Source organism: Monodon monoceros, unplaced genomic scaffold (genome assembly GCF_005190385.1).
Source record: "Monodon monoceros isolate NGI ecotype Baffin Bay Population unplaced genomic scaffold, NGI_Narwhal_1 Super_Scaffold_5, whole genome shotgun sequence".
NCBI lineage: Eukaryota > Metazoa > Chordata > Mammalia > Artiodactyla > Monodontidae > Monodon > Monodon monoceros.
The window spans coordinates 66,917,906-66,939,526 of NW_021703782.1; the positions used below are offsets into that span (position 1 = coordinate 66,917,906).

General features: G+C 36.9%; 1 protein-coding gene across 1 annotated transcript in view; it reads left to right on the forward strand.

Moving 5' to 3' along the window:
* The window catches only part of TMC1 (transmembrane channel like 1), a 163,125-nt gene extending 146,013 nt beyond the window's left edge, over window positions 1-17,112 (forward strand). Inside the window, exons 18-22 of the mRNA XM_029203018.1 lie at window positions 3,798-4,037; window positions 8,798-8,923; window positions 12,936-13,014; window positions 13,122-13,173; window positions 16,801-17,112. Coding sequence (XP_029058851.1) covers window positions 3,798-4,037; window positions 8,798-8,923; window positions 12,936-13,014; window positions 13,122-13,173; window positions 16,801-16,823 — 520 coding nt within the window. The 3' untranslated portion in view covers window positions 16,824-17,112. The remainder of the gene's footprint in view (window positions 1-3,797; window positions 4,038-8,797; window positions 8,924-12,935; window positions 13,015-13,121; window positions 13,174-16,800) is intronic.
* Window positions 17,113-21,621: the final 4,509 nt, after the last annotated feature.

Sequence of the window (21,621 nt, forward strand, 5' to 3'; positions counted from 1 at the left end):
AGATCCTCCTCTCCATTGTCAGGTATGTTTAAAAACGTGATTCCTGTTCTCTTGCTTTCTAAATTTTACAGGTTATGGCTTATATGTCCAGAGAGTCATTAAGGAATGAAATGCATCCTTTCTTCTCCAGGCAAGGAGGAAAGTCAAGGTGGCTCAACATGTGACTATCACCAGAGATAGCAAAGGGCTCAGCTTCCAGATCTTTCATTTCCTGTAGGGGATTCTGCTGTCATGGCAGAAAATGGCTAACGGTGCTATTGGAGTAATGAGAAACCACTGCCTTATATCAGTTTTAAAACTCCCTGGCTCTTATGCAGAGTGTCGTAAATCCCTCAGGCCTGGCGTGGTGCCATTTGTGCAGACATATGCTGCATGTCTATTTCTTGTTCTTTCATAGTGAAGACAACAGATTGGCCTAGAAGTTTGTTTTCATTGTCAGCAAAGCTCTTATAATTGTGTCCTGATTTGTTTCACTTGTAATTTTGTACCTATTTAGCCCACTGTTGTTCATATTGAAATTCTTAAATATCTAAACAATCTTCTCCAGTTTTCTCATGGGCAGACCCATCATCAAAATCTTTGCAGTATCATTACACTATCATTTTCTATGTATTCAACCTTCAGATATTGGTCAAATATTGCTTCCGGTTAGTTTGAAGAGGACTTTAGAAAGTGATTGTGTTTTTTGAGTGTACTAAGATATTCACACACTTCCCAGAATTCTAGAAGCAAAATATTGAATAACTATTATTCCCCTTCAGGTCAACCCTTTGTATAAATGGTCTTTTCCTAACTGCCAGGAAGTTGGTGACAGGGTAGGGATGTGGTGTGGGGAGTGTAGTCTAGGTTTAGAAGGCTCCCTTGTACTCACACATGTAATCCACTATTTTATGAGGCATAAGGATCTGATGCCTAAGTATGGCCATTTGCTACAGAAATGATCAAAAGAGGATGGAGATTTTGTGTTCAATTTTATTGGTTTGTGACTGGAGACATTCAGTAACTGCTTTAGGAGTTTCTGAGTAATGAAGGTTATTTACACCGATGTTATTAAAGTCAAACAATTATAGGTAACATCCATTTTTTAATGAATTGGCTGATATGATCAGTAAAACTATATTATACATGTCTTTTTAAAATAGCGTAGGTTTTGTAATCATATTTTTAAATGATGAAAGCATATCATATCTCTATCAGAGCAGGGTGTAGCTGAGGCAGAGCACACACAGTGAGAAAGAAGATACGTTTAGATGTTGTTCCAATGCTGTCTCCTGTATCTCCCTGCCAGTCTTGTCACTTTCTGCTACCTCATTTTCTCACTTGATCAAATGTGAATAATTTACCTGACACGTACCGTGTCACTGGAACAATAAGAAGAGCTAAATAAAAGAAGCTTTGATTTGCTTTGATCTTCTTGGAAGAAAAGCATTTTATAAGCCTAAGGTATTACAATGATCTTCAACTGACAGATGACGGGATCAGGTCTGGCTAAGGGACTTAGTGAGCTGAGCTGATTAGTGAGTCACGGGCAAAGAAAGAATGAGCTTTAAGATTCAGATATCACTGTGCCGGGATCTCTTTTTCTAGGATAATGTTCTTGAGTCATTTGTTCAAAATACCTATGTGATATTTATTTTGAAATTCGGAAATTTATTCATTTGTAGATGCACTTACATATATGAGTGTCCATATGTGTGCATACAGATAAACAACGCATGCCTATGTATAGGTACACATATATGTGGCTTTAGGCAAATCTGTATCTTAGGATAGACTAGGTTGTGCAGCAATTAAATACAAACTCCCAAATCTCAGTGGCTTAGAAAAGGAAAAGTTTATTTCTTATTTACTCCATGTGTCCAATGTGAGTTGGTAAAGGACTGTGCTCATGTTAGTTACTCTCACTGTGGAGTCATAGACTGTGATAGAATAGGATCCATCTGGAACATCACTGGTCAGAGCAGAGAGAAAAGAGAACAAAAAACCCTACAGCGCTATTAAAGTTTCCATCCCGTAGTGAGACACTTCATTTTTATCTCTACTTTACTGGCCAAAACAAATCACATGGCCAAGCCTGACTTTTAGAAGGGGGCAAGCACAATCACCTGCAAGCATGTTACATTACAGACGTTGGCATTTGGGAATATAATCTAGTGCTTTGTAATTCTGACCCCTCAGCTGGGACTGTCACTTACTTGCTCATGTTTCTGGGGTTCCAGATTCTCTCTTGCTATCCTGTAACCAAGATACACAGCATTGTTCCAAAGTTTACCCTCATTTAAAAAAAACTAATGAACTTTATATCTTAGAGAAGTTATAGGTTCGCAGCAAAATTGAGTGGAAAGTACAGAGTTCCCATATACCCCCTGTCCCCACCCACGCACAGCCTTTCCCACTGTTGACATCTTCCACCACGCTGTACATTTGTTGTCATTGATGAACCTACATGGACAAATCATCATCACCCAAAGTACATACCATTTTTTTAATAGTTTAACTTTCTACAAAATCTATGGTCAATTCAGTACGTTAAATGTTTTTCAGATCTGTTGTATGGAAACCTATCAACAACACAGCACAAACTGTAGCAGGTTAGCACTTTTCAATGAAATGGTTTAATGTTGGATTGCACAAGTTCAATTATAGCCAAAACTAACTTCTTCATCTAACTCAACCCCCCGCCCTCCATAATATATCAAATTTACATTGGACTGATTTAAAAAATTATTCTACATGACCAGGAAATATAACATGCAAACCCTAACTAGAATTGCTGAAGGTTTTATTATATTTGGGACAGTTTAAAAGATAGGATTCTGCTTATACTTCTGAAATAAGTGTACATGTATCCTCTTTGAGTTTCGGATTAATAAATTGCCATTATGGTGCTTTATGGTACTGATGGATTTTCTCATCAAAGAAAATTGAAATTTATTTTGTTGAAATAATAACCACTGAAGCCATCAAGTAAGAGTGACCTCACCCAAATGGTTCCTGTTTAAAAGTGGCATTTTAAAATACTTTTAAAAAATCTCATGTACAGACCAGTGGATTTCCTGGACAAGCTAAAATAAGAAAGTAAACATAAACTAAATTAAATGGATGTGTCAAATTTTCATTTCATAAACACATAAAGCTTGCAATGGAATATCAACAAAACATAGTATCTTATGAGGCACAAATACATAATTCCCATTGGCTCTAAAATACCATAACAGCCACAAATAGAAAATAACATCAGAAAAACTTACTTTAACATTTTCTCTTTCATTAAGTAAAAATTAATTAGCTATGACGAAATAATTAATGCACATATGCAGTTTATTTGAATATAATGGGTGATTTTAAGGGTTAATTATAAAAAAAGCTAATTTTTAAAATTTTGGGGGGAAGTTTTTTTTAAAGCTAAATTTTTAGATATATTAATGATATGAATATTAGGGGAAAGTAAATTTTTTTTACAAGTAGAAGAGAGAAGTAGAACAAATGTAATATACTGTTTGGTCTGTTGTAGTTTAAATTTACTAATGATAAGTGGATATAGTTAGCGACCAGCAGAGTTTCTGTGAAAGACTTAAGGACACAATATCTGCAATAATGGGGAAGATGGTAAAATGTGTACAGGAGATGGAAATAGAATTAGTTAAGTTTATTAACATGAAGGGTTTATGTGATTGAAAGTGGCAAACACATTTTCTGCCTTTGGCAAATAAGCATGATATAAAACAAATACGGACTGTGTGACTTTGTTGGGGAGTGAAGCTCCATGGTGAGCAGAGCTCTGCTTTTCTTTCCAGGATGGGCTCCTTCTTCGCTCCCAGCCTCCCAGGCATCAATATCCTTCGGCTCCACACATCCATGTACTTCCAGGGCTGGGCTGTGATGTGTTGCAACGTTCCTGAGGCGAGGGTCTTCAAATCTTCCAGAGGGAATACCTTCTATCTGGGAATGCTGTTTCTCATCCTCTTCCTGTCCACCATGCCCGTCCTGTACATGATCGTGTCCCTCCCACCATCTTTCGACTGTGGCCCCTTCAGGTTCTTGCCTTTGCAATTTCTTTTGGGCAAAGTTTTCTTTCAGGGGTGGAGATGGGAATGGTCACTCGTCGTATAAGCTATTTTTTTTTCCCCCAAACAGTGACATTTTGGTCTGTAGGAATTGAGCTCTTTTAGATATTCAGGCTCATTATGTGACATGGAAATTCTTAAGCAAGATCCATCTATTGATATTTTCTCACTTAGCAATCATAAAAGGGAAAATAACTGCTCCAGGCTCTGTCCGTGTAAAATATGTACACTGAATCTGAGCTATTTCTGTATAAGGAGATAGCGAAGAGCAAGGTTTGATTACACTAGTCTGGATATGAACATCTTCCTGATGCTAGGTCATCTCATTCAGACATTGGAGGCTATTGTTATTTTTCACATGAACCACCTAATTGAAAATATAAAAGAGGAAGGAAGGGAGGGAGGGAGGAAGGAAAACAGAAAGATGACTCCACAAGCTACCTAGGAAATGGGATCATTATTAGATAATAATGAATATAAAGAGGGTCACATAATTTATAATCCAAATCTACATGCTAGGAAAAAAATAAAGGATGTTCCTCGTGTATATTCTCCTCAAATAACAAGAATAAATCACACAAGTCAGTAATAAAGAGTCAAGAAGGCCCTTTGATCCAGCTTAGAAATATACTTTTCTACAGTTCTCTATGACAGCGTTCCCTGTGACACCAAGAAAGCAAAGTTTCCAGATCTGGAGGATTGAGATTTCATTCTACCACAAGTCCACCCAAGAATCTCTACATGTTGAGTCACTGATCAGCATGCATTTGAGTTATTTCTACTTTTCAGTGGGAAAATGTGAATACAAAAAGCCATGTGAATGACAAGCATGATGCAATAGTGGACATGTATAATTTCTCCTTCATGCTGTCAGACCCAAGTTATTAAATTAAAGTCAAAATATTCTTTGCCCACAGACTTAAGTATAAAAGAAGCATTTTCATTCTAATAATAGTCTGTTATTACTGCTTTCCTGGACATAAAGAAAGAAAATGTTAAGCCTACTGATTGTGCAAAAACAGCTGGAGTTCTGTCATACATATTCAGGAAGCTGAAGTTGACAAGGCCTGTTCCCCCGCCCCACCCAGGTAGGGGGAAGTAAATAATGCAGACAGTGACATCTGGAGGCTAAATATGAAACTACAGTTTTGAAAGAGCAATTGGTCTTAATAAAGCTCAGGGTACAAAGTTCAAGAGACAAGTCATCTAAAGACTTTAGTTAATTGCAAATTACCCACACAACTAAATATCCAGGATAAGTTTTAGATGTGCTTTTAACTTTTTAATTGGAAATGGGTCCTTCTCAGAAAAACATATCAAAGGAACTTAGTTGTCTGCCAGGGAAACCCCACAAGGTCAACACGGAGCTGGGTGGTGGTAACAAAGGTCCATTAATATTAAAAATATCATTGAGCTAGTCACGTACAATGACTGCACAATTTTAGCTTTTTGCATCCTAACTCCTTTACCTCTCTTTAAATCACACTGAGTTACTATGATTTTAATGAATAAAACTTAGTCTGTGTCTAACACATAGTATCTGACTTTGACCAACTGTTTCCTAATTGGCAAACTTTGGCAGATGAGCAGCATGTATATCACTATTTTGAGATCAAGGAAATTTAAATATTTTTAGTAGAGTATTGGGAAAGGGGTATCTCTGTCCTATTTAGATAGTCTGTTGTTCCTGGAGCAAAAGAATGTATACTTGGTTTATTCTCTAGATTTTAAAGCTTTAAGCATTGTTCTGCCTTGGTAGTGAGGTGAGAAAGGATATATTAGTAGGAGACTCATGACTTGTCATCCTTTTGGACCCTGAGTTTGAGGTGGTTTGACCAGCCTGCCTAGTGAAGTGTATCTGACCCTACTTGGCACCCTGGTGGGCAGCAAATTGGTAAACGTGCATTTGAGGTAGGTTAATAGGAATAGCACAGTAATGGCCAGGCTCTCCCAGGTGCATGTATGTTTTCAAGTAAGGTGGCTACAATACCTTAGAAGACCCATTCTGCAAAGCAATTTGATGAGATAGTCTAGCTTGTTCTGGTTTCATAAGAACTGGCTAGGGAGGGTGAATTTTCCAGAAAATTATTCCAGTAGGCTATTAAGTGGATTTACCTTAACAGTTTGACAATTAAAAAACTATTTCTTTGGTGTCCAGATGAAGAAAATTCTTCTAATTGCTCTACCACATTTCCTGACACTTGATGTTTCTCCGCCAGCTCCCTCACTAATAATTCTGGACAATTTGTAGTTCTCTAAGTTCTCACACACCTCCCTGCTAACATTATGGTAATTATAACTTCATGTATTTTCATCTAACTGCAAAGGTAATATGTGTTTATCCTAGAAAAAACAGAAATTATAGAAATTTTCACATGAAAATAAACACTAACCAAAGACCTGAAATAACAACTCTCAACATTTTTTTGGCACTTTGTATTCTGGTTTTCTTCTTATGCAGATTTTTAAAATAACTGAGATCATATAACATGTATAGGTTTATATTATATCGTGACACTGCTATTACATTACTCACTTGATGTGTTGATTTTTCTTAATAGTGTAGCTGACTTCTAGAGTTTAGGGACAGAATATTTTCATCTCTGTGAGTCAAAACACAGTAGAGTGTTGGCCAGTAATTTGAGTTAATGAATGAAGAATGACTGTTTGTCATGCACTAAGCACTAGAGGAGACGTAGGTGTACATTGGGCATTGATTCTGGCCAGGTGGACCTTTCGGTCTGGCTGAAAAGACAGACATAGACTATTCTAATTAGGGTGGATTGGAGCTATGCCCAAGAGAGCTATAGATTAACTTCAGTAACATTTCACTTGGTTGTATACTCGCAACAGGCTGGAAAGGACTTCTGGGAATATGCATACTTTGGTTCACCCGTCAGAAAAAGGGAGTGCCAGGATTTGTAGATACTTCTGTAGTTTGTGTATAATAAAAGATCTGGACTCCTGGTAAGAGACCTGTCCTGGAAAAGGTACCCAAGAATCCTCAGAGATACTAATAACTTCACATTTCTCATACACTGGATGCAAAGAAGACCTTTGTGGGTAGGGATGATTTTGTAAAATTCCAGTTCCCTCATTCTGACATTCATCAAACACAGCCCTAGAGGCTGGAGAAGGTAGGGTGGATTGTCTCATTTTTTCTCATCCTCCTTGCCTGTCTCCTCATTCTGGCTGTATTCCATATGTCATGGTCATGAAGCATGGTCAGCTAGAATGGATGAAGAATGAGAAACCTTAGTACAATAGGTTGATATAATCTTAAATTGTCAGTAAGCTTCATCCCCCCCTTATGTATCATAGGTCTTGCTAATTAGTGTGTAGATCTATAATTTGTGAAGCAAAATTTATACCTCTGTAGTCCAGTGACTCCTGACAAGATACTTGAAGTCACTCTCAGTCTATTAAAAGATACTGGAGAGAAAAAAAATCTGATCTGGAACTTGTGGGTCCTGTTCAATTAGTAGTTAAGAATGTATAAAGGTCAAAAAACAAAAGTGAAGCCAAAATATTTTACTCAGTGTTATGCCAACCTTTATTCTCATGATACATACAAATTGCTGATAAATAATGCAATATCTTCTCTGAAAATTACATCATTTCATAGTAGAATCAATATGTATATACAGAAAAAAATAATTTGGCATGATGGGTGTTACCTGATAATGCTGAATATTATATACTAAGTTAAGACAGACATCCTGCTCTCATTTCGCTAGTTGATAGGGGCTGAGAACAAACTCACTAAGGACCTTTGCTTTTTAGGCTTGTTTTCTTTCTCTTCCCATTTTCTGTTCTTAGCTGGTATTCATTAGGGCCCGTCCAGAAGAAATACTGAGAGAGAAAGGATTCAGCATTCAGTGCAGTTACCTATTAATAGCTCAGATGAAAGAGGTCTGGTGGAAGATGAGATAGAAGCTGTAACATGGAAAGAGATATTAGATTATTTGTGGATTTTATTCCATTAAGCTATTCCTTATGCTCATTTCCAAGGCTAATTAAAAAAATTGAGCACACTATTTGTTCAGCCCAAAGAAAGTATTCTCATATAATAACAGCTGCTGAAGAGTAGACTTACAAGCTATTTATAAAATATATTTTCATACATATATAAGGTATATTTATATTTTATATAACATATTTGTTCCCAAGTAACCCAAATCTTAGAAATATAGCTTTAAAAAAATCTTCTCCTGGAGGGAAGGGATAAATTGGGAGATTGGGGTTGACATATACACTGCTATATGTAAAATAGATAACTAATAAGGACTTACTGTATAGCACAGGGAATTCTACTCAATATTCCGTAATGACCTCTATGGGAAAGGATTCTTAAAAAGAGTGGATATATGTATGTGTATAACCGATTCACTTTGCAGTACACCTGAAGCGAACACAACACTGTAAATCAACTATACTCCAAAAAAAAATTTTTTTTTAATCTTCTCCTAATGATGTGGTTAATTTCCTAACTGCTTTGACTATGTGTTTGTGTTGGCATAACATTTCTCATATCTTATCCATTTGTTGACAGTATGAGGCCAAAGTGTCAGGAGTTGTAGCTAAACATCAGATTTCTAACCTGAAAGAGTACTTAGGCAATGTTTGAGAAAAATTTCTAGTTTTCTTGCTATAAACATAGTTTTTACATCTTGCTATAAACATGGTTTTTACATCTGTTTTAAATGAACTTCTCTCCTTTTTTTTTTCAGTGGCAAAAATAGGATGTTTGAAGTCATCGGAGAGACACTGGAACATGATTTTCCAAGCTGGCTGGCAAAGATCTTGAGACAGCTTTCTAATCCTGGATTAGTTATTGCTGTTATTTTGGTTATGGTGTATGTGCTTTCCCTCCTCATAGAAAGAGCCTTTGTAATGTTCTTCCTGCGCCTTTTAAGTTTCAGCGTTTTCAACTCTCTTTCTCCCCAGGGGTTGTGCTGTAACCTAACCAATTCAGCACTGATTACGTGGTGGTGAGAGGGTAAAATTCATGAGCCATATTCTGATCCTATTGCATGTAATTTACAGCCATCTGCATCTGTCTTTGCCTGCCTAGGATTATAAGATTTGTTTCCCAAGTAACCAAAATAATTATCAGTAAACAGCTACAGCAAGGGAAACATAAACAATAAATCTAATCAGCACATCAAGCTTCCTCCCCACCCCCCTGACCTCCACCTTTTTTCCGTAAAGCATATGGCTGTGAATACACAGAAGTGATGAGCCTCTAAGTTAATATTCCCCTTGAGGGCCCTATAGGCTATATTTCAGGGCTAAAGGCTTAAGGGGTCTTATAAATTACCCTGTCCTTCTTCCTAGAAGGCCATTAATAACTATGTCTGCCCATGATGATAGAATCAGAGGACCAGAAGGGTCTTGGAAAGGTCACTTAGTCTATCCTTTCGAAGTCAGAGATGATATCCAAAGGGGAACTTGAGAGGGGTCTTTTGTTCCTGTATTACTTTCATTGGATTCTGAGTCTTGGCCACCACAGGTAAACTTACATTCTAAGCAAAAAAAAAAATATATATATATGCTTCCTATGGAAGAGCTACAAAAAGTGCCCCAGTCCTTCCTTTCAAACCCCAAGGCCTTCCTAAATAAAAAGTCTAGAACTGCCAATGATCTCAATCAAGGAGGGCAAGTATGAAGTCACCCTCGTGGACACTTTAGTGGAACAAAGCTGACACAAAGGGTTGGATTTGTTTAAATAAAGGTAAAACTAGGAAATCTCAGGGAGAGATTGGGAGAGAAATCCCAGTGATTTAAGTAAATGAACTGGGTTCTGGGCCAAGTTGTTAGGATCGTCTCTGTGATGGTCGTGGTCACAAGCCACATCAGTGAGGGCAGGTGTCATCTTCAAGTTTATAAATTAAGAAACTGACTTGGAGGAGGGAAGGGATTTTTCCCTCAGTGAGAATACATCAAAAATGACAATAGTAGGGCTTTGACGGTAAATCCAGCACTCACCCCTTTACACCATGATGCCTTCTTTGAGGGAGAGCTAATAGCCTGTAGGGATAATTAAATAGTAAAACAGATTATTTTATGTAGTACAGAACCTTGATCATGGGGTGCCGTTAAGAATCTGATAGTAAATCTCTGGTGCAGATGTGTTAGAAAATGACTTGCTGGATGCAGCATGTTTCACCAGATGGCCCTGGAAGTGATTTTCCTTCTTAGTGTTTTTACGATATAGTGGCTTTTGAGAGCATGGCTTTTAGGAGTCAAGGCCTTTTCGTGGTAAAAAGGAGGTCTTGTTTTAAAACACACACACTCAAAACAATGTCAGATTTTATGACTATATTCTTGACTTGAGAGAGATTTATTTTTAAGCAAAGGAGCAACATTGTTCTAATGCCACTAATTAAAGATTTAATAAGCTGCCCCAGGGGTATGGAAGAGGAATGAACACTGCCTTTGTTCCAGGCACGATCCATATATTAACTCATTTAATTTCCACAATAACCTTAAGAAGTTGGCCTCATTAATCATATTATTGAAAGCACATGGAAGATCTGCCCCAAATCAAATGGCTAATAGGTAAATTCAAACCCATGTCCTTTTATTCCCCACCACTTATTTCCCACCTACTCATTTACAGCACCAAACACTGAGTTCAGGCTGAGTGGAAATGCTCAGAAGAACTGGAAGCCACTTGTCAGAGATGGTCCACACCCAGGGTTGGCACACTTTTCCTTAAAGGACCATATAGTAGTTACTTCAGGCTTTGTGGTCCAAGAGGCAAAAGTGAGGATATTATGTAAGTACTTATATAACTATTTTAAAATGTAAAAACCAATCTTAGTTCATGGGCCATACATAACAGGCTGGGAGTCAGGTTTGCCCCAGAGACCATAGTTTGACAACCCCTGTTACAGACTGTCTAGAGGGAAACTGGCATGATATAAGGTCAAATAGATGTCCCACAAGGATGATTTTAGTTCTGACGTTTTGATTTAAAACCCGAAATCCAGCTTATTACTGATTTGATTTTTCAAATACTGAGGTCTCATCTTCAGCACTTTATGGTGCCCATACAGTTGGCTTGGATTTTTTTTTTTAATTTATTTATTTATTTTTGGCTGCGTTGGGTCTTTGTTGTATGGGTTTTCTCTAGTTGCAGCTAGCGGGGGCCACTGCTTGCTGCAGTGTGCTGGCTTCTCATTACGGTGGCTTCTCCTGTTGCGGAGCACGGGCTCTAGGCACGTGGGCTCCAGTAGTTGTGGCATGCAGGCTCACTAGTTGTGGCTCACGGGCTCCAGAGCACAGGCTCAGCAGTTGTGGCACACAGACTCAGTCGCTCCGTGGCATGTGGGATCTTCCCGGACCAGGGCGCAAACCTGTGTCCCCTGCATTGGCAGGCGGATTCTTAACCACTGCGCCACCAGGCAGTCCTGGCTTGGCTTTTTATTACCTTTAATTAGAGAATGTTTACAAGCATTTTGAATTTCCCCAATGAATCATATTAAATCAGCTTGGTTGGTTTTTGGGTAACTGAATAGAGTTTGAGCTAGTTCCCTGCAGGTGGTTTCATTCCTTTGGAGACTAAAAAATGATCTGTGAAGAATGCTCATTGAAGGTGCATCTCAAGGTAGAATAAAAGTGATGGATAAATAGAGAATTACAGAATTGCAAATGACTTGTGAGGTCTTTGAGTTCTTCCTCCAAATGCTGGCACTTTTCTAAGAAAACCCTTACAATACACAGACACACCATATTTATTGAACACCTAATTCATACCAGATATTACACCAGATGCTTTCATGTATGTAATTTCATTCAAAATCCTATCACTTGTATAAGAAATAAACCCAGCGGAAATGATATCAATAATCTTGTTGCTAGCAGCAGATGGCTCATAAAGGTTATGATCTGGCATGTTGGTGAGTAGGGGAAATGTGTTCAGTAACCAGTTATTTGCAATAAAGGGCAATGCCAGTTACGTGTTTTGTTTTGTTTTTTTTTTTGTGGTACGCGGGCCTCTCACTGTTGTGGCCCCTCCTGTTGCGGAGCACAGGCTCCGGACGCTTAGGCTCAGTGGCCATGGCTCACGGGCCCAGCCGCTCTGCGGCATGTGGGATCCTCCCAGACCGGGACACGAACCCGCATCCCCTGCATTGGCAGGCGAACTCTCAACCACCGTGCCACCAGGGAAGCCCCGTTTTGTTTTGTTTTTTAAATGCATTCTTTCTTTGTTTTGCTTTGTGAAGATGAACAGGTTTATTTTTGCAAAAATGTTTGGCTGGAATTTGCTCTTTTTAGAAATGTCACTTAAATGCCAGGACTCTTCTTTTATGAAATAGTTTCTTGTGAAGGAGAGAGAAATGCAAACAATACATTCTATGGATGAAAAAAAGCCATGTTAATTAACTATGACGATGAGGATTATGGTCTTAGTTGTAAAAGCCAAAGGAAGGGATTTAAAGTGGAAAGTCAGTTTCCTTTTTATTCCACACATTCCCTAAGCTTCAAGAGATTTTCTGTTCTCTTGGATGCCATTGGTATCGATTTGAAATGGTGTTTTCAATTATAACTTAAAGTGATGTTAATACATTTCCAAGAAGAACCTAAAATTAGGCAGTGAGGAACATCAGACAGAGCCCTGGGCTGTGGAGGAGGAGCCTTGGGGGTCCAACTTCCCAGGTCCACCCCAGTTGCTGTGGAATTCTGAATGTACGTCTTCACCTCTCTGTACTTCAGGCTTTTATCTACAAAAGAGGTTCAGAGTAGAAAATACCTTAAAGTCACTCCAGTGCCAACATTATATGATTTAGTTAATGTAAATTTAAGAAGAATCTTGAGGAACTGAAAAATACCATACATTTTATTTTATTTTTTTTAATTTAGTTTGACTATCTATTATCTCAATTCTACTGCAAAAGGCCAGAAGGCAGCAAATCTGGATCTAAAAAAGAAGATGAAACAGGTAGGATACAATTTATTTCAGAGAAATATTTGTCTTTATTAATGTCAAGTAGTAGAACGCATCAGGAAATCTCACGTTCTTCTTCTCTACTATTTTTTATTATGTAGCAAGCTTTGGAGAACAAACTGCGAAACAAGAAAATGGCAGCTGCACGAGCAGGTTTGAGCTATGTTATGTTTGCATTCTTTCTCCCCTACAAACAGTATGCTCTTCCTTTTTTTCCTCTCAAAATGGGGCATTTGATGCAGAGGAGCATTACTGCCCCAGCAAGTCACCCCATACTCTTTACTGTCCACCTTCTTAAGCCCTTTTCAGGCATCATATCCAGGGGGTTTGGTTGTTTTCCAGTGGGAGAAAGAAAAGAGAGAACTTCAGGAATATAAAAGTAGCAGTAGTGATAGAAAAGGGATCTTGCAAATTGACAGAAGATGAAGAAAACATCCACATACATAGTCATACAAAGAGCAGATACAGATGCCTAATCTCTCCTGCCCATTTTGACCATTTTTATACATAGATGGATACACTGGGAAGATGCTAATAGTATCCTCTAGGCTCATCACTGTTGCTTTCCCAGAGCCTTCTCTAATTCGTTAACCTCTCTTACTTTTTAACCTCTTTAATTTTTAAACTATTAGAATAAGGCATACTCTTATTTGCCAAAATTACTGATATGTTTTGCCTTCTACATGGAAAAGTGATGCCTAAGAAATTCAATAAAAATCTTTTCCAACTCTTCCCTCATTCCCAACTCTACAACTCTTTATATTAGTACGGCCTTTTTTCCCCCATAAGTAATAATAATAATAATAATTTTAAAAACTCAACCCCAATTAGTTTAAGTAGAAAAATGTATTGGTTCACACAAATGAACAGAAGAGTGGTATGTAAATCTTCTGGTCACATTTTACCCCAAGTTTAGAAGCAATCAGGATTGAACCCCATTTCTCTGTGGTTCTTTCAACACTACACTCCTTTTATGTTGGCCAGCCTTTACGGCAGCAAAAGTGGATGCAGCAACTTCTAATGTCATGTCCTTAGATTATATTTGTCTTAGTTTGTTTTTTTTTTTGTCATTAAGCTACTTGTTTCTTAACTGCATTAATTTTTTTCACCTCTATTGAGGTATAATTGACTAATAAAATTGTAACACATTTGAAGTGTACAATGTGATAATTTGATATACACATACATTATGAAAGGATTCCCACCTCCAGTTAATTAACACATCCATCACCTCACATATTTACCTTTTTTTTTTTTTTTTTTGGTGAGAACGCATAAGTTCTACTCTTTTAGCACATTTCAATTATACAATACAGTGTTACCAACTATAGTCACTATGTTGTACATTAGATCCTCAGATGATATTCATCTTATAGCTGAAAGTTTTGTACCCTTTTACTAACCCCTCCCAATTTCCCCAACCTCTTATCTCTGGCAACCATCATTTTACTCTGTGTCTATGAGTTCCACTCTTTTGTTAAAGCTTCCACATATAAGTGATACCATGACATGTTTGTCTTTCTCTGTCTGGCTTACCTCACTTAACATAATGCCCTCCAGGTTCGTCCATATTAAATGGTAGTACTTCTTTCTTTTATAAGGCTGAATAATATTCTATAGTGTGTGTGTGTGTGTGTGTATACACACACACATCACATCTTCTTTATCCATTCATCCCATAGATGGACACTTAGGTTGTTTTCATACCTTGGCTGTTGTGAATAATGCTGCAATGAACATAGGAATACAAATGAATGATTTCGTTTCCTTTGCATATCAATCCAGAAGTGGGATTGCTGGATCACATGATAGTTCTGTTTTCAGTTTCTTGCAGAACCTCCGTACTGTTTTCCATTGTGACTGCACCAATTTACATTCCCACCAACAGTGCACAGCATCCCCTTTCTTCCCATCCTCATCAGCATTTGCCATCTCTTGCCTTTTTGGTAATAGACATTTTAACATGTGTAAGGTGATACCTCGTTGTGGTTTTGATTTGTGTTTTCTTGATGACTAGTGATGTTAAGCACCTTTTCATGTACCTATTGGCCATCTGCATGTCTTCTTTGGAAAAATGTCTATTCAGATCCTTTGCCCATTTTTAAATTAGGTTATTATTATTTTGCTATTGAGTTATATAAGTTCCTAATATATTTTGGATATTAACGCCTTATCGGATATGTGGTTTACAAATATTTTCTTCAGTTCTCTAGGTTGCCTGTTCATTTTATTTATGGTTTCCTTTGCTGTACAGAAGTTTTTTGGTTTAATGTAGTCCCATTTGTTTCTTTTTGCTTTTGCTGCCTTTGCTATTGGTGTCAAATCCAAAAAATCATTGCCAGGAAAAATTGCAAGAGTTTTTCCTCTAAGTTTTCTTCTAGGAGTTTTATGCTTTAAGGTCTTACATTCAAGTCTTGAATCATTTTGACTTGATTTTTGTGTATGGTATAAGTTTAATTCTTTTCCATGTAGACGTCTAGTTTTTCCACCATCATTTATTGAGGAGATTATCCATTTTCCATTGAATATTCTTGGTGTTTTGTCAAAAATTAATTGACCATATATGCATGTGTTTATTTTGGGCTCTCTATTCTGTTCCATTGATCTTTGTGTCTGTTTTTATGCAAATACCATATAGTTTGAATTACTACAGCTTTGTAATATAATTTGAAATGAGGAAGTGTGATGCCTCTAGCTTTGTTCTTTCTCAAAATTGCTTTGGTTATTTGGGGACTTCTGTGGTTCTGTATGAATTTTAGGATTTTTTTCCTATTACTGAGAAAAATGCCATTGGAATTTTGATAGGGATTGCATTGAGTTTGTAGATTGCTTTGGGCAATATGGGCATTTTCACAATATTAATTCTTCCAATCATTAACACAGAGTATCTTTCTATTTGTGTCTTCTTCAATCATTTATTAAAGAAATTTATTTGTGTCTTCTTCAATCATTATATAATGACCTTCTTTGTTTCTTGTTACAGTTTTTGGTTTAAAATCTGTTTCGTGTGATATAAGTAGAGCTATGCATGCTTTTGGTTTCCATCTGCATAAAATATCTTTATCCATCCCTTCACTTTCAGTCTATGTATGTCCTTAAAGCTGAAGTGAGTCTCTTGTGGACATCACATAGTTGGAAGCATTTATGTCACACATATCTGCAGTGCTTTTGTATTTGCTCTAGATTGGGACTATAACTTAATATTATCAAATTAGTATTTAGAATAGTGAATGAAATGTTCTGACTTCTAAGATCTGAATTCTAGTTAAGGCATATTATTACCTTTGTTTTAAATAATATAATGTTATAGCCTGCTAATTTACCTGATATTTTCCCATAATTTGTTAAAAATATGTATAACCTTTGTGAAGGCAAAGACTATATCTTATTTATCGTTGTTTCCTCAGGACTTAATATAGGACTTTATATATCAGTCGCTCAATAAATACCTACTAATTATCTACTGGACAATAAGGAATTCTTTTACTGGAAAAATTTGAAATGAACAGATTTCTATACTAATTACATAAGCAGTAATGAATGAATAAACATTTCAAAAAGAGCAGAAATTTTATTCTCCTGTCTTTAGAATTTGTGAGGATTTTGTAAAATATAGAAATATTTGGCAACAAATATAGCAACCTGGAACACATTTGAAGGTATAGATCTCAGGCCACCTCATTCAGAACCATTAAGCACACTGAAATTTTTATTTACCTCTTCTTTATCTTCTTTCTCTTTATTTATTTATTTATTTATTTATTTATTTATTTTGAACAGCTGCAGCTGCTGGAGGCCAGTAATTTTCATGGATATTCTGGAGGCCCAGAAGTGTTCCTCATCATACTGTTCAAAACCAGTGACTTATGTGAAGGCCCAAGTAAAAAAAAAGGATCTCTACCTTATTCCAAATTAGGCATTTGTTCCTGCACCACCACTTTCTCCCCTGAGCAAGTCCCCTCACATTTTCTTTAACAAATTGAGTTTAAAATTGTGTGTGATGGAGAAGTATGGATTACTGGCTTACTTGTTGGGTTAATTTAAAAACTTTTTACTCATATGGACTTTCATTTTATACATATCTTCTGCCTTAGTTTTCTTAGCCTGGAAACAGGAATATTTCACCTTCTTTTTTCTTCTAAGGTCAGAAATATCTTTATAAAGTATTCATTGTAATCATTTGTTAACTCACTTTTTTTTTTTTTTTTTGAAATTAACATCTTGTTTTCCCTTTTCATTCTGTCTCCCCATCCATGGTACCCACAAATATACACCCAAAACCTTTTTATTTGCTGCTGGATTCAGTATGAAAAGGAATGGGCTTTTTAGAAGAAAAATCTCATGGGTTATCTCTTCGGGCTTCTGAGAGGTACACATAGTTTAAACCATATCAAGAGGTTTATATTAGCAAGCTTTGACCTGAACTGTGTTTTCTCATCCTGATGGGTCCCTACAAGTACCAGAGCCGGAGTCCATCGGGTCTGGGAATGTACTGGTGACCCACATCTTACTATATATGGTGAGGTATAGTTCCCTAGTTGACTTTGCGGTTTAGCCTTTGCTATCTCCATTCCTCAGTGGATGGGTCAGTAGGAAGAGGTTTTGTGTTAGTTTCCCTGCCTAATACTCCAGCGTCTTCTCTGGACTGGACTTTAATTCAGTCAACTTGATTGGAACTTGGACTATTTCAGTGCTTTACTAGATCCTTCCCAGAAGCGTATGTGCAAATTGTGGGGGAGTGAGTTTGTAATAAACACTGGGACCACACTGAGTGCATGACCATCAGGAACTACAATGAGGCCAGTACCTCTTAATCTGTTTACTAAATATTTATCAAACATTATGTGTCAAACATTTATCAAACATTATATATCTTAAGTATCACCTGCTCTCTAGATTTTCTCTACCATTTTTTACCCTACCTGCTATATCCTTAGTTTCTAGCATCTTCCAGAATACTAGATACTAGAACTTGCAAACCTGTTTTAGGATCGAACAAAATTAATGATACGTTCCCACTCAGGGCAAGACTGTCCCTTTCTTCACAATGACACAGATATTATAGTACACTATCAGTATTCAGAAAAAATATTTGCTTTCTCTTATTCTCTATTAAGTGCAATGTCTAACAAAATCCAGTTATTATTCTACCTTTTTCAGCTCTCTTCCAAAGTTAGGACATCTTGATGGACAAATAACCCTAGACCTCAGAGTTGGCATCACATGCTTAGTAGATGGGATGCAAACAAAGGAGTTTAGCCCACAATGGAAAACCAAGTTCCTGTGGAAAAAAACAAGGGAGTGCTTTAGCAGAGGGAATCCAATGTAATATGGGTAAGATGGGAGTCTGATGACTTTACTGCCTCCCTTGAGTCAAAAATATGGACCTGGATAATATCCAGTTACAACTTTCTTTTGCCTTGTTTGGTTCACAAAAGTAAAAAAAGTGTTTCCACAATTCATTTGTAAAGAAATATATATTAAAAGAGTAAGTAAGCAGGCTTCAAAAACAAGAGACTTAAGAATGGGATGGGCAGATGTTCTCAGCTCTCAACTCAGATACGCACTCGATTTTTCAGAAGACACATTGAGACCTAAGAATATTTTTAAAAATAAACTGTAGTCATAGCCTTTATTCATATCTACTTCCTGCAAGAAGGAAACAGCATTATATGATGGTGACAAGATTTCTCAAGGCCCTATATGAGGTTTCTTTTTCTCAAAGTTCTCTTGTAATGGATTGCCTTGGATGGTCCAGCTGCCTTTACCGGGATGGGTCTTGATGACTTAGTAATTATGAATAATGGAACAATGTATACATGAAATACTTGACCTCTTCTGGGAACTTAGGTATTATATAACACACATCTTTTTCATACACACCAAGGAGGTTTCATACAAATCCTTGGTCATTTAAAAATTTATAATAGTGGTACACGTTCATTACAGCAAATTTAGAAATTTTTAATAGAATTAAAAAAGCAAAAGAACCTATAATTCCACCACCCAGAATAACTTCTGTTAACATTTTGGTGTATTTTTTTCTCAGATTCACACACACATATAGACTCAATAAAATATTTTGGATCATAAGATATATTTAGTCTTTATCCTACTTTCTTAGTTAACATTTTCCCATGTCATAAAAATTACTTCAGAACATTTTTTAATGGCTACAAAATATTATTTGATATTAATACAGCATAATTAGTTTATTCTACTGTTGTACATTTAGGTTGATTAAAGATTAAATATTACCTTTAAATTTGGGTCCTTTCAGGACACATTTTTATGCAAAAGCATTAGTTTGTATAGACTTTTAAATCAACACATATACATTTGAAGACAATTTTGGTCAATTTACTGATACAATTATATTACTTTCTATTACTTTCCTGATTCAGAGCAATTAGCCTTAAATGTCACTAAATTTTCTTTTGATACTGTTTTGCTTATGGGTATATAAAAACTTTTTAGGAACCATCTCATTTTTTTTAATCTTAAGGAACATATTTAAAACCTTTTTTTTGGAAGTCAAGTTTCACATGCTGAATCAAATTACGTATCATCCACATATGATAACCAATACAAATTGCCACCTGGGAAATTAATGTTCTTTTCCTATTTTATTTGATTTACTAAAACTTTGGTCAAAGTTATTGTCTTTATGTTTTTATTTGTTATTAAAGGCAACAGGCTCAAAATTATTTCTCAATTCAAAGAATATCAGAGTCCTTGATATTTTACTGGAAGTTTAATTTCTGTGTTGCTGCTGCTGCTGAGGCTCATATTTCTCAGGTTACCATCACTGTTCAAAAGAAAAGCCTGGATGCATAACCTTGGCATCTTACTCATTACTGGTAGGATACCAATCAGATTCTTTCTGCATCACTCATTGCCCGTCATATGTAAACTAACAGAAGCTCCCTAAATCAAATGATGTCATAGAAATATTCCATAACATAGTAAATTAGTAATTGATCATGTCAAATGTATCATGACATCCAAATGTATCCAGGTTAAATTCAGAAGGTGATATAGGTTCTGAAATCCCCATCTGACCATCTGAAGACTTCAGCAAGAATTTTAAGGGGAAAATACCATCTTAAAAGTGGATTAGAGGGCTTCCCTGGTGGTGCAGTGGTTGAGAGTCCGCCTGCCGATGCAGGTGACACGGGTTCGTGCCCCGGTCCGGGAAGATCCCACATGCCGCAGAGCGGCTGGGCCCGTGAGCCATGGCCGCTGAGCCTGCGCGTCCGGAGCCTGTGCTCCGCAACGGGAGAGGCCACAGCAGTGAGAGGCCCGCGTACCGCAAAAAAAAAAAAAAAAAAAAAAAAAAAGGTCTGGACAGTATAAGACCCCATTATTACAGTCCCTCTTCTGTGTTAGCTTTCATTTGTAAACAAAAATATTCCTCACCAGCCAACACATTATACTTAAGTGCGTGATGAGGATGAACTGTAAAGAGTAATTAAGAGATCATTTAGTGCTTCAGACAGGAAAACACATTCACCAATTTGCCAGATAATTATTAATAACTATTTTGTATGCCTTGATCTTCAAAGGGAAAGCAAATTTCTAACTTTATGATCTCTGTTGCGATAGTGTGTAACTGTGCTCCTTTTATACAGAAAGAAAAGGAGGCAGGCGCAAATTAGGTGATCTGCCCATTGCAGTAGTGGAAACACTGTGGATCGGAATTTGGAGCATCTGTGAGTTACATTCAGCTCAGGTCCTGGGGAGGAGCCTGAGGCTATGTTCAACAGAGCACTGGATCAAAAGAAAGAACTCCCCAGCTTTATTCTCTGTGCTGTATTGTTTTTTACTGAAAACAGGAATACAATATTTGCAACTAAAAAAGACAATTGGCTAATAGAACTGCTGAGATCTTTGGAAAATCTTTGAATCTTTTGCATCTAGATGCTGTGTAATCATAGCCAGCTCATTCTCACTTAGCACTGGTTTCATTCCTATGTATCTGATTGGCCCAGCTGGGCTCAGTGCTGGCCTGCAATAACAGTGAGAATGTGTCCAAACGGAGCCACACAAGGTATCTTTTGCTTTTCCTCAATACTGTAGGTTAGGAGGCACCAAAATGTTATGCATTTTGTTAATCATTTGTTCTTTTATTCAGCAGTTATGCCATGATTCTTTATCAGTCAAACATTCCCAAATATGGGAATGTTCATGCTCATTTAAAACAGGCAAAAATTAACATTTGCCATGTGACTTTATGGAAATGGTTCAACCTCTCAAAACCTTGTGTTTCTCATCTCTAAAAAATGGGGATAATAAGAGTCCTACTCCATAAACTTTCTACTTGGGATTAAAAGAGAGAGATCCTGCAGAGATCATAGCACCAAACCTGGCACATAGTTAGTGCTCAATAACAGCCATGGTTGTCACCCTTGTTCTTATGGCGTTCCAAATATTTGTAGCTGTGGTTTAATTATTTTTCTGCTTGACCATACATCTAAACTCTGGGAAGAAATTGAGAACACCATTGAAATGAGAATTTGTCAGGGCCTTATCATTTTTACAAATGGAACACTGAAAATATCATGGTGATCCCCAGTATCTAATTTTAAGTAAAAACAATGT